Source organism: Pygoscelis adeliae, unplaced genomic scaffold, assembly GCF_000699105.1.
Source record: "Pygoscelis adeliae isolate BGI_AS28 unplaced genomic scaffold, ASM69910v1 Scaffold469, whole genome shotgun sequence".
NCBI classification, from domain to species: domain Eukaryota; kingdom Metazoa; phylum Chordata; class Aves; order Sphenisciformes; family Spheniscidae; genus Pygoscelis; species Pygoscelis adeliae.
Genome location: NW_008825434.1, coordinates 17,796 through 35,152, shown reverse-complemented (window position 1 = coordinate 35,152; position 17,357 = coordinate 17,796). Strand labels below are relative to the sequence as shown.

General features: G+C 39.1%; 1 protein-coding gene across 1 annotated transcript in view; it reads right to left on the bottom strand.

The window, feature by feature from the left end:
- The window catches only part of LOC103922913 (disco-interacting protein 2 homolog A-like), a 35,595-nt gene that overhangs the window by 7,593 nt on the left and 10,645 nt on the right, over positions 1 to 17,357 (bottom strand). Inside the window, exons 5-16 of the mRNA XM_009331127.1 lie at positions 15,269 to 15,383; positions 13,898 to 14,099; positions 13,220 to 13,329; positions 13,001 to 13,081; positions 10,305 to 10,428; positions 9,345 to 9,466; positions 8,914 to 9,025; positions 8,575 to 8,684; positions 7,933 to 8,063; positions 6,020 to 6,188; positions 4,677 to 4,847; positions 1,409 to 1,470 (exon numbers count right to left, since the gene is read on the bottom strand). Of these exons, the coding sequence (XP_009329402.1) occupies positions 1,409 to 1,470; positions 4,677 to 4,847; positions 6,020 to 6,188; positions 7,933 to 8,063; positions 8,575 to 8,684; positions 8,914 to 9,025; positions 9,345 to 9,466; positions 10,305 to 10,428; positions 13,001 to 13,081; positions 13,220 to 13,329; positions 13,898 to 14,099; positions 15,269 to 15,383 (1,509 nt within the window). The remainder of the gene's footprint in view (positions 1 to 1,408; positions 1,471 to 4,676; positions 4,848 to 6,019; positions 6,189 to 7,932; positions 8,064 to 8,574; positions 8,685 to 8,913; positions 9,026 to 9,344; positions 9,467 to 10,304; positions 10,429 to 13,000; positions 13,082 to 13,219; positions 13,330 to 13,897; positions 14,100 to 15,268; positions 15,384 to 17,357) is intronic.

Below are 17,357 nucleotides of genomic sequence, written 5' to 3'. Positions count from 1 at the left end.
GCAGCCCATTAGTAGCATAACTTATAAAGGCAGCACATTTGCAGAAGGAACAAGAATTGAGTGTAGTAGGAGAGGTGTGTAAGAGAAGAGGCTCCTATAGATTATGTTATATTACACTATCCCTACACCTATAGGCTAGAACTGACTAACACAGCGGCGGCTTTAAGGCAATGGCTGAACTTGTTTTTAACAGGAATATATACCATGCAAGTCATAGTGATATATTAAATAAGGAGAAAATGACTGTCGTCTACTCTGATCTGTTGAGATACCAAATCCGGGTCATGCAAATGATGGTGAATAGCTTGTCCTCTAACAGCTAAGATTTAAGCTTGCAAAAACTAGAGATAAGTAGTCACAAAAGCTGCCAGTTAATGTAAGCCCCTAATTCAACATTATCAATTAAAAAAACCTAGATCGAATGCACCAAGTCTTGATATTATGTTTCTTAAAATAAGTACAGAAACAAATACATATATGTATGTATGCTATTAAACTTACAGTCTGAACTTGGTGCTGTCAGCACTTGTAGTAACTAAGTTAACCAAGAGACAAGTTAATAGGAAAATTATGACTACAGAATTAAATCTGATAGAATGATGTATCCTTGTCAAGTTTCCAGATGACATGTGTGTACATATGTGTGTGTGTTTTGATACGCTGTAGAACAGGCCTGACATCAATTTATTGGATCTGGGAAGGCTGAGTTGGTTTGGTCTGAAGGAAAAAAAAAAAGACTAAGGGGGACTCTAACTGCACTTTTTCCACTACCTAAAGAATTGTTACTGAGAAGATGGAGCCAGATTTCTCAGTTGCACACCATAAGGAGAAGAGGCCAGGGACATAACATGCAAGATGGGAAATGCCAGTAAGGAAAACTTCCCCAGAGCAGGGTGTCAGTCTCAGCACATACACACAGAGAGGAAGAGGATCTCCATTCTTGGAGATTTTCTGCACTGAACTGGTCCTGGCCCGCAGTAACCTGATGAAGCCTTGAAGCTGGTCCTGCTTTGAGCAGGTTGCATGAGGGACATGCAGAGATCCTGCCCACCCTAACTGTTTCTGTGATTCTGTGACTAACCAGCCAGTTGGTAAAGTCACCTTTTGCTAACAGTCTGGTTAGGTAAGAAACAGCTAATGAGTCTAGATTATACAAGACTGATGAACAGACAGCTAGTTAGGTGAGGGTCTAGAAGGGAACAAGCAGAACAAGTGATGGAGGAGGAGATGCTGGACCACTTCCAGCACACAGCCGTCATTAAAGGATTCTCTAGGGTGGGGTTCCTTGCATACAGTGATGAGGGATTAGTTGCTGCCAAAAATATTTCAACATACCAATGCAATGCAATGAGGCTGAACTTTCTCCTCTACAGTCATTAAATAGTTCATGCTTTAACATAATCTCTACCTGTCATGTCGAAGTGCTCTCATATCTACGTAGACTGTTGTTGGATCCGGTCCTGCTGTTCCCTAAGAATAAGAAGGAAGAAACAAATTCAACAGAAGCCAGAAAATCCTGCTTTCATTCTTACAGCCACGTAAATTCACAAATTCCTCTCCCTTTTTTACTGACACTTATAAAGTACTGCCCTAATCTACAAGAAATATAGTAAAATAGCCCCCCTTTCTAGAGTGACTGCCATAAAGCTTTGATGTTTTATGGAATCAGTAAATGAATGCACAAGTGAAGTATGTATTTATACAGGTAAGTCTAAGTTTTTAAAATTTTTAAATTTAAAATTTAAGGTTTTAAAATTTCATTTTGGTAAGCACCTCCTCTAAAAACTACATAGCAACTGCAAAGGATGTAAGCATAAACCTATGCAGGCCTAATCCCTTTCCCAAAGCTCATCTGTTCTACTTTATAACAGTTTTGTCAACTTCGAAGAAAAAACAAACCCAACATTTAACTAAAACGTAACTCTAACCAACCCGTGTCTCTTCAAGGCTCCTGCCAGAAACAGCCTAGGCAGAGGCAGAGTTCTGTTGCAGTCAGAGGATAAACCTTCTGACCAAGTCTGGTGAGAGGTTTCCCATTTCCCAATGTAGGAACAGGGGACCTGTTTTTTCCCCCCAGCAGAATTTAATCTCAAGACAACTAGAAACGATGGTGAAATGCATATTTAAGCTAAAAAAATAGGCAAAGTTTCCTCCCCATAGCACAGTTTCTCATTTTAGAAATACTTAAAATGAGGCCACTTGGCCATCAGCTCAAGATTGCAGTGCTGGAGAATAGTAATAATGTCTTTGTAATAACGTTCCCTTGTACTTCTCTAGCGACGCTGAGTTTCAGTGACACTGACGGCCACACCAGATTAATGGTATGATCTCTATCTTTAGGAATATACCATTCAGTAATTTTAATCATTGCTATACCCCCTTTCTGCTTGTTTGAGAAAGAGGTTTTGTACTTCAACTACAAGTGTTCTTTGTGAGTAAAACTGAACTTTAGGAAAAAAAAAAAAAATCTCGCTTGACCTGTTTCAAATGAAAACACTGTTTTTTCATATTACTCAGTAATACTGCTGAACTAGACTGACTTTACAAGGACATTACAAGCACACATGCATCACTATACCTGTTCAGCCAGTTTGCCCAGCCTGTTTGGCTGACAGCGGGACCACAAACAGAAGTAACAGAGGCCATCAAAGTGTGTGAAACAGAGAGAAAGGGGAAAAAAGAAAATACAAACAAAGAGGCACTGGAAACATAAGATACACACAGTAAGACAGAAAAAAAACTCATACTGTTTTAGAGTGAAAAGAAAATTTCCATTTCAGATTATTTAAGAGCTTGGCACTTTCAAGTGGTTCATTGGGAAACAAGCAAGTGTCAGTTAATAAGAAGAGGTTTAAGGCAGATCATATGTAATGCCTGTTGCCTTATCATAAATCCCTCCTCCATCTGTAAGTATCTAAAGGCTGCTTGCAGCTTCAGAAACACCTTCTCAGTAAACCAGTCCAGTAAGGTTGGAAGACGTTATGTATTTATTTGCATGCTAACTTGTATCAAATACCCATTCAGTTTGGCTATTAATCTATATTCATTTAAATTCAATGATTTAAAAGTAGTCAGATACAGATATCACTTTGGAAGAATGGGGGGAAGGGGTTAAAAAAACCACTAAAAAGGGGCTCAAGAACGGAGAACAGAGATGAAAAAGGTATAAAATCAAGGGGAAGCTTAACTGCCCAGCAGCCCTACAACTCTTCACAGTTTTCTTGGAGTACTTTTCACATTGCCATTTAACATTCTGTAGAAAAACTGCTTTTTTCCCCTTTTGTACAGTCTGAATAGCAAATATCCAAAGCTGACTTTTAAAATTCTTATTTGGACAGGCAATGCAGGAAGCTGTTCTTTCACACTTGGCATCTGAAATGTTTTATTCAATGAATTTACAATCTTTCTGTACAGTCATCTTAATTTCATCTATAGCCTTCCTATTTTGCAATCTACCGATTCATAAAATTGCTCTGGCTGCATTTCTTTATAACCATTTACCTAAGGGTTGTTAAAAACCTTTTCTCCTTTAATATGTGTGAAAGAAACTACAGAAACTAAAGAAACCATTATGAATGGCAACATATTTAAGAAGCTCATGGCCCGAAACATCTCTCTCATAGGAAATCTAGAACATTAAAATGTATTCTGAGAGGGAAAAAAGGCTTTCTTTCATCTAGTGGGCACCAGAAAGGAAAAAAAAAGTTTTGCAAAAGCACAGTAGGAATCTTCATAGAATCATATTTTTTTTTTTATTAAGTGTAATTCATACCAATAAAATTGGAAATAAAATTTACAATTACACACATACTTAATGCATGTGCCATCTATGAAATTCCTCACATACAAAGCTACATACTGTCACATCTGAAACTTGAGCAGTTTATCTATTAACTCAAGTATCATCCAAAACCCAGGGTGCTTTGCCAATTTCTAGACCATACTTAGTACGTGGTTTTCAGGTAAGTTGTGGAATACACTTTTTTCCCTCTCCTAGCTAGAGAAGAAACATCTCATTAAGAAAAGTTAGATTTAATCTGGTTAAATTACACATACAAGATTATCGTCAACTGAATACTAAACTGTCAAAGGTGGGTCTGGACTACAGCACGTCATTATTTCCAGTCTGTGAAGTAGGGCTGTGTACTTTATGGGCATATTCTCCCCTTCAGGGCTTCCAATTTTATACCTTTAATTGAAAAAAAAGTCCAACTCTCACATGAGGTGAGACAAACATATTTGCACATTGATAATACTCATTTGAGATCTTTAAAAGTAAAAAAACCTGCCAACCTTGTCAATTTTCCTTGGTCTTATTTGAGGAACTCTGTCTTCCATTTAATTCCACATATACATAAGCTACTTTTCAAACAGGCAAAATCTGAATCACACAAAAGCTGAAATAGCACTGCTTAAGGTATTTAATACGTTTATGACCAGGAAGCTGTGTATTTAATTTAATACTGCTCCTGCATAGTAGGAAGGAAAACGAGTTTCTTAATACTGATCCTCTGTATTAGAAAGGCAAATCAAGCGGTCAATTAGTACAGAAAAGTGAAATTATCACAATCCACATCTTCAAGGCTCATTTACTTGGTGATGAAGCAAGCAAGCAATGGAGCTCTAGTTCATTAGAAAAAATCCGTAAATATAAGGAATAAGCAGTTTAATCTCACCTGTAAGCAAATCGCTACGTTGACCCTGCACCCAAATGTAGTGCTCACTGCACGAGCAGAGAGGCCCAGGTCTTTGAATAACTTAGAGAAAGACTGTGTTAATGTAATCCTTGGTCTCTCCTCTGCAACCACCATGCATGTTCGCACGCAGGACAGATTAACTCCTTTCATCTGAGAGGTTGGGTGAAGAAAACAACATTTTAAGTTTGAAGTCAACAATTCTAGAAATAAGCCATTTTAATTTGCAGAACAGATGGACTTTAGAAACACTAGAGTAACTGACATGAACTGGTTAAACAATATAGACACGGACTGCGCTCAGTTTGGATCCATCCACCTAGGACAACCCTCTAAAATTGTGCCAAGAATCTTAGTGGTAGGGTTTGATGCACAAGATGCAAACTAATCGCATCGTGGAGCTGCAACACAGCCACTCATCATTTTGAGCTGAAAAAAACCACAAAACGTCATTGTATCACAGGGCTGGGCACACAAGAAACCAGCTTCCTCCCAGTGCTGGCGCAGTTCAGATGCAGGTAGAGTGTTTGAGACATTATTAGCTCTCATCAGCATGAATGTGAACCTGTAGCAACTGGCTGTGGGCCAGGATTCCCTTCAGTGAGGTCCAAGAGAACAGAGGGACAGAGTTTTTTGCCTATACTGAGAACAAGCACAATGTAGCCGCTTTCTTGCACACAACAAGCTGCCAGACATTCCCAGTGGAAGTCCTTGAGCAGCTTAGTTACTACAGCCGTGGGAACTCTCCTACCATTGAGACAGAGGCGCCTCTTCAAGGACATTATGTTTCAGTTAAAGAGATTTCCCTCAAAAATAAATGGATGTATTAGTGTGTAATTGCTGCTGTTAGGAAGATTACATCCATTTTAGAACTCAATACTTCTGGTGTCAAGAGATCTGAAAGCAGGTGAGACTTGCCAGGTTTTGAGGGGCTTTTTGTTATGCTTTTTTCAGGGGAGAGGTTTTTTGGTTTGGGGTTTTTTTTTGGTGTGGGTTTTTTTTGTTTGGCTGGTTGGTTTTTTCGTCTCAGACAAGAAAAAATTGATAGGCTTGCTAAGTGTTTTGCCCAAAATCTCAGAAATACCCAGCAACACAGAGGTGGCACAAATAAGTAAAGCTGAAAACATAAGACTTTTTTTTTTTTCCCCACCAGAAACATGACAGCTGAAATTTCCAGCAATCTCAACATTTCCCAAAAAGCAAGTCATAATGAAAAGGCTTTCAAAGAAACGCTTATGGCCCATCTTCTGCAGGCCAAAATGAAGTATTTTTAGAAAGATACATGTATTTGTATGTCAGTATGTTGAAATATTAAGTCCACTCACCCGGAGTATATCAGTCTGTGTTCCAAGCCCTTTGGTGCACATCTCCATCACGGAGTAAGAGCAGAACGTGACGCGCACTTTATACTGACTTACAGCAGACAACCACAGAGACACATTGCTCTCCAGTTCCAGAGGAGGGACTAGAATAGACTGATGACCCGAATATACACTAGGGAGAGGAAGAAAAAGAAACATGAAAACTTCAAGCCAGCGTAAAAAAAGCCAGAAGTTACATAAAATCAAAATGAAGCAAATACAGGAAACTGAGTTTGGTATCTATCTGAACCCCAGCTTATCTTCTCCACAGACAGCAAGTTATCTCTTAGCTAAGAACTATGGGTTTGAGTTAAGGCACAAACTTTAAGGCGAGTATATTTGTCCCCCAGTAAATTGTGTTGAACTAGAGGGAAATACTCAATGCCTTGAATAGACAGAACTTCTAACACTAAAACGTTAACATTTGAGACATCATTCCAGTTACAGATTACAATTGGTAATTGAGCTTATTTTTATGAGTCATTCTAGGAAAAATGCACCTTTTGCTTTGAGTGAAATGAGTATTTAACACCTATATTGCACCATTCAAGTTTTTAGTGCAATCTTCTAGCCTTTGCCATAGGTGTCTCAGTTTTTAAACAGGGTTTATGTGAAATATTTAACCTGGATACCAGTTAACATGAGTGGACAGAAAGTCAAATTCAGAATCACACCACCTCTTAATTTTTTTTTTTTAAATACTATATACTCATTTCAAAACAGTAAACACCATGACCATACAGTCTTAAATTGCCAAATGTTTTTTAGATCAGTTACCATGAACAAAATCAGTGACACACTCCTCTGTAAAACCAGGCTTAGATAAACCAATGCATCTTGAAAAAAATAACAGCATCTCTAACTACTTTCAACAGGCAGCTTGACATGCTTGCCATTTCTCCTAACTAGAGTTGATGTGTTTTTGCAGTGCGCAATACAATGAGGGATTTGTTTTCTTTTTAAACATTCTAAAATAGGAAAAAAAAAACAAACATTCTGTAATAAAGTCTTTCACACTAAAACAAAGCTATAACTCAGATGAAACAAAGCAACCTTATATTAACTCTTGTATAGAAAGCATGACACACGTAGTTCCCTTCCCTAAAAATATTTTTCTTAAATCCATTTAGATTTTAATTCTTCCATCACTGAGGTTTCTTCTCCCTCCACCCTGCCTCATTTTATTGATGATATAAATTATCAGATGTTACCAAAGTTAAATTTTTTGCTTTCCTTCAGTACATTTCCTTTCCAGTTGAGAAATTGGAGAGGGAAGGAACAGGTTAACGACAGTAAAATTAACTTCATCTGTTTACAAAATAACATTTCATGTTCAGTTTCTGCATTTTTTTTTAATGAAATATCCAAAACACTATTAAATCTTGGGATTAGTTAAAGCATATGGCATGTTTTAAAAGGCAAAAAAGAGGAAAATTTTGCAGCTTTGCAAAATGTGCTGCGTTATAGTAATTATCTGATTGAATCAATTCAGGTCTCATTCATTTTAAGAAACATTTAATTGCTTCCTTTAGCAGTATTTCTTAGTGCATACCAATCTTGTAGTCAACACCTTAAGGGTCTTGTAAAAAGATATGGTTTAATCTCAAAAGACTTTGAAAGGACTTATTTAATCAATGTGAAATAGACAGTGAAGTCCTTTTTTTTTTCTTGGATTTGGTATCTAATTAATTCCACTTGCAAAACCCAAGGTACTCAGGTGACTAACTTAATGAATTTTGTTACCACAAAAGGTATTTTTTGAAATACGTATAAAAAGGTTAATTTGGGTTTCTCTGACAGTTTCCAAGGGAACAGTAGTGGATGATTCTAGAGAAGGCTGGGAACACATGAGAAAACATACAACTCAAACGACATACCTGCACAAGCACCACAGTGCAAATCCCAAGCCACAATAAGGGTCAAGGCAGATAGCAATCTGACGTGAAGGGTACAGCTCACACTGTAGCTTTATAGAGCGGCATAAGGCACTTGTAGCTGCGTGTGACATCTGGAATAGGAAAACAGGCGTTCTCAGGGATTTTTTAAGAAGGTTATCACATGTAATAACTGATAAAAATGTTTACTGTGGAAGATGTGGCAACACGTAGTGGTTTGTTTGGGTTTTTTTAAGCACCTTTAAAACAGGAAAGGGATACAAGCCCAAAATTTCACAGATACTTTTCACACTAGTGGCTAATGACATCTGTCATGACACTGAAGGATGCCAAATGACATCTGACATCTCTACAACAATTCGCAAAAGAAAACATTCATGAACTTTACGACAAACACTCTCCATTTAGTCCCCTTGGTGATTCCTCACATAGAGCCAGTAAGACTGAATGCTTCCAAAAGAGCATCAAGACATTTTGATGTTATGCAAATTTAAAAATAAGCTTTCTGAACACTAAGATGGTCCACTTACATTTTCGTATTTCTTCTCTGGCACGAGGAGTCAATGTGGAATATGACTATATATAAGGAAACAAAGTATAATAATCTCTCTCTTGTTACTCTACCTTTACTCCTGCTAATATACCAGTAGTAGACACGCTGAAGTCCAAGTATGCCAACATATCTGGAGATGTAGGTCTGAAAATACTAGCCAGCTTCTTTTTAGGCATATCATCTATTTAAATTATATAAAAAGAGAAGAGTACCACATTATTTTGGAAAAAGAGCACAGGACAAAAATGTGTCTTTACAGCATTAACACCAGATGCTTTCTACAGTTTCTGTACAACTATTTTGATGCAATGCAAGATACGTCCATTCAATTAGGCAGTTACGGTATAACAAAATAAATAAATTAGTCGTCAAACTATTTACATTTTGGCTAGTGGGCGAACATTCTGTACCTGTATCCAAAATAGTGGGCCACGTTTTAATATCTACAGCTGTTGCAGCTTCCTTGGACTTCAGCAGTTTCATTATCACTTGTGTGGTCAGTATACATGCAGACTTACTGACCTGTAAAAGACACAGCATTAAAAACATTTATAAATAACTAGTGAATGAATGCTGAAGTGATTTCATATCCATCCAGATGAGATAACCAGTAAGCTGAATAGATGAAGAAAAACACTGGCAACAAAGCAAAATAAATTACAACAATAGAAAGAACATTTTAGATGAGTTTCTGAAAAAGTATTTATTGACTCAGCCACAGCATACTGATTATTTTTTTTCCTAGCTTATTTTACATTGACTGTGGCAAAACAATTTATCAGTCTGCATCAACCATCCTACACCCACCAAAAGCATTAGGAGAGGAATGTCTCATACATACCTCTACAATCATTTTGACAGTGGGCAGAGTGGTAGCAAGATTCTGTGGATGAGGTGGGCGAACGGTGATAGGTATACAGCCAGCATACAAGCAGCCATAGAAAGTTGCTATCAAGTCTACTCCTGTAAAGGATATTTGTGAAATTAAAGCCATTTTTATCAGAACAAAAGGCCAAACTCTTTCACCAAAATCAAAATACACAGTGATTTATTTTAATAAGATGTAAGGATTTGTCACAAAGGTCTCTTCAAATCAACAGGCTGTTCTTGGCCATGCCCAATTCTATAAGGTTAAAATATTTTGTGTTTGAGTGTTAGCAAAAATTATTCAAACCCTACAAACTTTAAGTACGTAGGGATATATTTTCATGGACAGGTAGTATAAAATAACAAAAATAACAAAACAAGGCATTGTAGGTTATGAAGATGATGACTCAGATTCTTTAAAAAAGCATACATTTATTTTTCACAATTATGACTCTGAAATATGCAGTCATCCTACTTTTACGAGGTAATACTTTTTTCCCCGAGGTACACTTGTAAATACATACTAGTAATGCGAGTCTGGGGTCCAGATTTCACTTCTAGAGACAGCCATTCAGGAAAGAAAGGGTGTTCATACACTGACATCCCTAATCTAGCTTTCAACGGATACATATGCAGTTTTATTCCATTCTCTGAGAAAAATGAGAATCTTTCACGTGGTTTAAATCAAACTACTCTTGCATAACTGCCCAGACATCTGGAGCAGTTAGATGAAATGTTTGGTAAATGTAGTTTGCCACTTGGAGAAGCAACTTCATAATAAACTTCCTTCCAAAAAGGAAGTCTCTTCCTTGAAATACTAAGTCACTGCCATATACCACTATATTGAATAGATGTTTGAATGCTCTATCTTGGCAAGAGTTGTTTCTTTTCTTGTGATGTCTGACTTTGACTTTTGCTGTCTGTTCTGCCTTACCTGGAGGATAAACCAGGGCCACATGGTCACCAACATTCAGTCGTCCTTTCTCCATCAGTGCAACTGCCACTCTCTCTGCTCTCTTGTGCAACTGTATGCACGATGCAGTGCTAGCTACAGTGCCCTGCACAAAACAGAAGCAACATCAGAAAACTTCGTGGAGAAGAGTTTGAAACTGAATAAAGTACATGTTGCAGATGCAATATTTCATTGTCCTTATTTTAACAATACAGCAAGCACTTTTAAAGACTCTGTCTCAGTGTTTTGGAAACCATGCTGCTAGTACCATGAACTTTTAGAACACTAGAGAATTTTATACATATTATTTTGAACATCAGACAGTGAAGCAGCTTCTGAATGTATTTGGTACCACAAAAAGAATACCTTACAAATATTTGAAATTTCACAGCCCAAGGGAGAACACACAGGTAACACCACAATTGTTTTAGCAGTAAGTGAAGCACTGCATCAACTTTACCCTACCATGCACAGCCAAACCTCTAGATGCTTTTGCGATCAGCAGTCTTAAAAGTGCAAAGGGAACTCTGCTGATGTCTCTGATACAGATATTCTTTTAAAGGGTCATAGAGGCAACCTGAGCTGTGGTTGGCATGTACTGTCACTTCTGCTTCAGTGCATCTACTGTCTATCTTGTAGAAAGTATATTTCCCGCAACTATGCATCTAGAAAGTCTTCACATGGAAGCAGCTGTATCTTTGGATTGCTTAGGCAGTCGCAAAGTCATGGGGATTCCAAAAGGCTTAGTCCAGCTTTTGATGTGAAGACAGAAAACATCCTTTTGCTATCCAGCCTAGGAAGCGATGTTTTAGCCTTAAGCCTGTGAGGTTGGGATGTATCTGTTTTTCCAAGACTACAATCTGATTCAAGAAAAACTGGTGGGACAACCACCTCAGAGGAAAACAAACAGTCAGAGACTGAATGAAGCCTCCTGCTGTACAGATAAGGATTATCACAGCACATCTCTGCTATACAAGTATTCAGCTTCAAGTCCAAGACGGACTGCCACATGTAATCCTCAGCTCAAGTGCATAGCTGTCTGATCCAAGGCCTAGTTTGATGCAGGACGGCACTGGCACTCTGCTCAGTTTTACTAAGGGAACTGTTGTTAAAGCCTGGGAGCTAAAGTCATGCAAAATAAGAACAGTAAATACAGTGTACTGTTGATATAGGAACAGTAGCAGCTCAGGAACTTGGGAGAAAAACATTGACATGAAAAAGTGTAAAACAAAAGGGTTTCTCATGGACAGCTGTGAACACACTAACGTTTAGCACTGTAGCTTAATAGTCCCAGCTATTTAAAGCATGTGTTCACCAACAGATAATTTCTTTGTGCCTAAGTTTTGTGTTTCCTTTTTGCAGAGTCTCCTTGTGAAGGGTAAAAGTTGCCTGAACAAAGTGACCCAGAAAGGGGCTTCTTCAAAATCGAAAACTTCCCTCAAAACCCTCTTCACTCTGAGAGAAGAATAAACCAATTCTGTGGCTTTTAACAATAACCATGTTGAAACAGTTTCTTCTGTTAAAGTAGAGTCTCATGAGAAAAGTCAGAAGTTTGAACCATCTCCTAAACCATTTCGCCTGTCTGAATGAGAGACCCAAAGGCAAATCTGTCACTTCCCAAGGACTGCTGCTGGGCCTTCCGAAAGCATGTTCCCTATCTCACATGTCTGTGATACAGCACAGCACAAGGTAAACCCAATTTGTCACTGTGCTGTTATTGTCACTGGAAGGGTAGCTACTGAGTACAGGCTCAAACAAAAATTGATAAACTTTGCCTCCTGGAAAGAAAGGAGGGGAATAAAAAAGTGCCAGAACAGCAGTAGAAGACTCTAAAATATTTGAGTTTTCTGAAATATGCACAGCAATAGTGCTCCTCAAGCCCAGGGAGGCTGAAATACTGAGGAACATGCAAAAGTGCACTTTTTTTCACACGCCTTTATGAAGTGTTGGATGCACGGGGTACGTGAATGCTCCAAAACTACTGACAGTCACATGCAGAGCAGAGTGGCTATGAGCAAAAATGATGTATTTACCAAGAAACATGACTGTTGCCTTGTCATATGTCATAAGGGCTCAGACAACCCTTGAATAAAATAAGTATATAGAGCCTGTAAGTACATAGAGCCTGTACTCCAAAACAGATGCATTTACTTGTTCACATCTGAGTGACTGTAAGTGCCATCCTTTTCAGGGGCAGAGCCTAGCCGAAGACAAGGCATCAGTGTCTCCTGAAGGGTGTGCAGTGCTCCTGGAAAACTTGATTCCAAAGCTGTCCCAAGGGTTCTCTACTTAGGCTCCAGATCTTCTAAGTAAAAAATACTCCAGCTCTGACTTCCAGTTACCCTTGTGCTCAGGGAGGAAGACAGAATTGTGGCTTCCATTAATATGACAAAAGTTGTGTTCCAAGAGGAAATGCAATTACTGCAGTGTTTTAAGCTAGGCAGAATGCATACTGAAATTCCAAATGTGGAGTAAAAGATGTGGAATAAAATTCCAGATGTGGAAAAATTATGCTGCTTGCTAACTAGCAATTTTTGTCTGCTTCAAAACCATGACATCCCACATCATCAACATAACCTGAAGCATTTTAGGAAAAGACTTCTAGCTGGAATTTTCTTAGAATCCAAACAATCTTTTACTGATCTCAATCTCCAAGTATGACCTAAAGTGCATCTCACCTTGGAATTCAACAAAAGGAAGAGGGGATGGTCTGGAGTTGTCTGAGCTCGCCACTGAAGAACATCTGCCAAATACAGGAACTGAAACAGGAAAAAAAGGAGACACTCAGATTCACTCAAAATGCACCATGCTTAGTTTCAGCAGAATACCATAACTGGTCTTCTCTCATTTTGAGAAGCCAATTCAAATATTTAATAATACCAGGACATCAGTGTTACCTTTCTTGCCTGGTCATTATCCTCCAACTGGGTAACATCTCTCCCTGAGGCTTGTGCAATTCTCTTCCCAGCAACAAGGTTTCCTACTATCATTGAAGCAGGACCAACATCTGCATTTTGAAAAAACAGTGCAAAATGAGGAAAAATAATGCAAGGAACATGTAATAATCTATAATTCAGCCTGCAGATTACTATAAATGCCATATGTAACATAGAGCTGAAAAGATGAAAAGCTAAAACCAAGGATCATATTGCATAGAAAAAGAGAGAAGAGGATAGTATGGTACACTAAAAATCAGTCCATTATCAGTATGGTACATTAAAAATCAGTCTACTACTGATTCAGCAAATTGAGGTCTGTCTGTACTTCAGTTTTATTATGTGAGTTACCATCCTTCACAAGATGGTCAGTACAGGAACAATTTATAACACAGCTACAGAAGCATGAAATGGGTACGTGCTGTACGTCCTTGCATTTACCTAGGATTCGAGGCAGACCATAATGCTCTCACTGAGCTCTGGGCTGCTCTGACAACACCACTAGCTCTGCCAAGTTAGACAGCTTAAAGCCATCCAACATACACAGCTCTGAGCTGTCATGTTGCCTCTGGATCATATTCCACGCATGCCCTCAGAGACAGACATGCAGAACTAAAGAGCATGCTCTGGTTTACTCACCTGGTTGTTTCTGTCGAGGCTTAGGCAGGTTAGTAACGCAAGTATGTGGACACATCAAGACATTACAAGGGTGCAGAGCACCCTCTAAAAAGCGCTGCTTCGTTTCTGAAATATGAATTCCTCCAAGTGGAGCCTTTGGCAATGTGTTGGCTGGCACCAAGGCAAGACAGTAGACGCCCACTTGGTGAATGCTGTCAATTGCCTTGATAAAAAGGAAACAAACAAACAAACAAACAAAAAACCATTCCACGTTATCAAATGGGATGTAGGCTAGAGCAAGAATTTGAATTCAAGTCATTTTATAACATTAACATTTTTACTTGCACCACAATTTGCAAATAAAGGGTCCAATTCTGCACTCACTGAACTCATAGAAGTTGTGCCATGACTTCAATGGGAGCAGGAGCAGACCCAGGACTTTGCTTGTGCACTCTATCAAGGGGATGCCACCTGCACATCAGGGATTAGGAAAGTCTCTTAAAGGTGGGCAAAAAGTGCAGAGATTTTAAAAAGTCAAAATTATACCACAGAAAATTTAGCACGTATGGCACAATCACAAAAGCGCAGTAGAACATAAAACCACAAAAATAGGGAAACATCTTGCTGCCTAAAACTTAAGTGTCTATTTTAGCTATGACACTTCTAAAAAGAGAAATAAAAGTATTTTCTCCCATGAAAAACAGCCCATTATCAGATGTTCCCTCCAAAAAGATTATAAAGCTGAAATTAGACAGAAACCATTATTACACAACTGCCTTACTTTTAAGAAGCATCTTCCCTTAAGTTGTTCTCTCTAGCCTTCCCTTCAGTTGTCCCTTCACCAGTCTTCTTCCATAATTGCTCTCTCACTTTTTACTTCCTTAGAATTGATCAGTTAATTCTGAAATCCTCAAATGCAAATCTACCAGAATTCTCCTCCCTCCTGGCCCCCCACAAAAACACAATAAAGTAATCAAGGGAAAAAGTTTTTAATGCTTGTGGTTGGAGATCTAGAATAAGGATGTTAGTGACATAAAAAGATTTTAGGGTCTGTTTTGATACTTGGCACTAAGTATACCCTTAAACATTTTCACACTTAACTCTCCCAGCCAGTATGAAATCAGTAGAGATATGTAGAATTAAAACAAACCCTATCATCCTTAGGACTTTAAGAATCCTAGCAGTATGAAGTTAAAAAACATTCTGAAAAAAAGTCTTAGTTTTTACAAGTTTGTTAACTATCGACCCTGAAATACATTCAGAAGTCAGCTTATTACAACTCTCTGTAGTTACATGGATAGGTTTTTCTTATGGAAAAAAAGATGCTCTAAGATTCTCATTTCATACATCAGCCTTATTCACCTGGAAAGAGAGAAAGGACAAACTGACTACCTGTAGAACCCTGCTCATCCACTGAAAACTATCCTCCTCTGACGCATCAGGGCGCTGCTCTGCCACAAGCACTATTCGATCATCATGCAAAACGGTCACAGAAAACACTGCTATCCTAAAACGCAAAGGACAGAAGAATGATAGGATGCAACATATGATGAACATAGCATGGTTTATTATTATGTGGAAATGACTGCAACCTTTAATGGTACCGTTTCAACACACAAGTATTATTCATGCCAGCTCATCACAAAATCACAGACAAATTTAGAACAAATGTAGGTTCATTACTGTAATTTATTTCTGTTGGGGGTCAAGTGAACTTGCAGTCACCAATGTAGTACGCGTTTAACACAGGCAGGTTCCATACATACAGGGCTGTGCAAACCTTGACTATATAACTCCGTCGTGCACTCTAAACCTGTTGCACCTACATACGATGTCCCTCATGAAAGACAACTATGCCGAATTACCGACCAGCATGTCTATCAATGCTTGCACTGAAAAATACTTACTCCCCTTTGTGAATTAGGCTTGCATCTTCTAGGATAAAATATTAATAATGCCTCAACCAGGTATGTGCCATTATTTTTATGATATGTGATTTGCACAAGTGATGCAAAAATAAGGGAAGTTTGACTTTCATAGAATTATAGAATGGTTTATGTCAGAAGGGACCTTTAAAGATCATCTAGTCCACCCCCTCTGCAATGAGCAGGGACATCTTCAACTAGATCAGGTTGCTCAGAGCCTCATCCAGCCTGACCTTGAATGTTTCCAGGGATGGGGCATCCACCACCTCTCTGGGCAACCTGTACCAGTGTTTCACCATCCTCATCACAAAAAATTTCTTCCTTATATCTAGTCTGAATCTACCCTCTTTTAGTTTAAAATCATTACTCCCTGTCTTATCACTACAGGCCCTATTAAAAAGTCTGTCCCCATCTTTCTTATAAGACCCCTTTAAGTATTGAAAGCCTGCAATAACATCTCCTCAGAGCCTTCTCTTCTCTAGGCTGAACGCCACCAACTCTCTCACAGCCCTTCCTCATAGGAGAGGTGTTCCATCCCCCTGCTCATTTTTGTGGCCCTCTTCTGGACCCGCTCCAACGGGCCCATACCTTTCCTGTCCTGAGGACTCCAGAGCTGGACGCAGTACTCCAGGTGGGGTCTCACCAGAGCGGAGTAGAGGGGCAGATTCACCTCTGTCGACCTGCTGGCCACGCTTCTTTTGATGCAGCCCAGGATATAGCTGGCCTTCTGGGCTGTAAGCGCACAGTGCCAGCTCATGTCCAGCTTTTCATCCCCCAGTGCCCCCAAGTCCTTCTCGGCAGGGCTGCTCTCTATCCCTTCATCCCCCAGCCTGTATTGATGCCAGGGGTTGCCCTGACCCAGGTGCAGGACCTTGCACTTGGCCTTGTTGAACCTCATGAGGTTCACACGGGCCCATGTCTCGAGCTTGTCCAGGTCCCTCTGAATGGTGTCCCATCCCTCAGGCATGTCAACCACACCACTCAGCTTGGTGTCATCTGCAAATTTGCTGGGGGTGCACTCGATCCAACTATGTCATTGATGAAGATATTAAACAGGACTGGTCCCAATACGGACCCCCCCCGAGGGACACCGCTTGTCACTGATCTCCACGTGGACATTGAGCCGTTGACCACTGAAGAGCAATAAGGTTGGTGATACAACACACACTATCTCTGAAGGTCCTTCAGCAGCCTCAACACTCCTAGTTTGTTCTTTAGAACATGCTGCAAAGTTCTTCCCTAGGCCACTCTGCATGAAAGGCTCAGGTGGACAAAGGGGAGTTGTGTTTTACATTTGGCATACAAGCTTCATTTGACTGTCTTAAGAGAAGCTCTGAAATAAGTTTTAAGTAGACACTTAAAGATCTATGCTTATATTATGTGAAAGTAATTTTAAATCTATTATGCATGAAGCAGGGTATCAATATTTGTCTTCCAAGTTAGCAGGGACAGCCAAGTTCTTAACTGGTATATCACAACCTAGTGCCACCTTTCCTACAAAATACACATGTAAAAATTCACATGCAGAACTCCTGTGTACACTATGTTACTTGTTG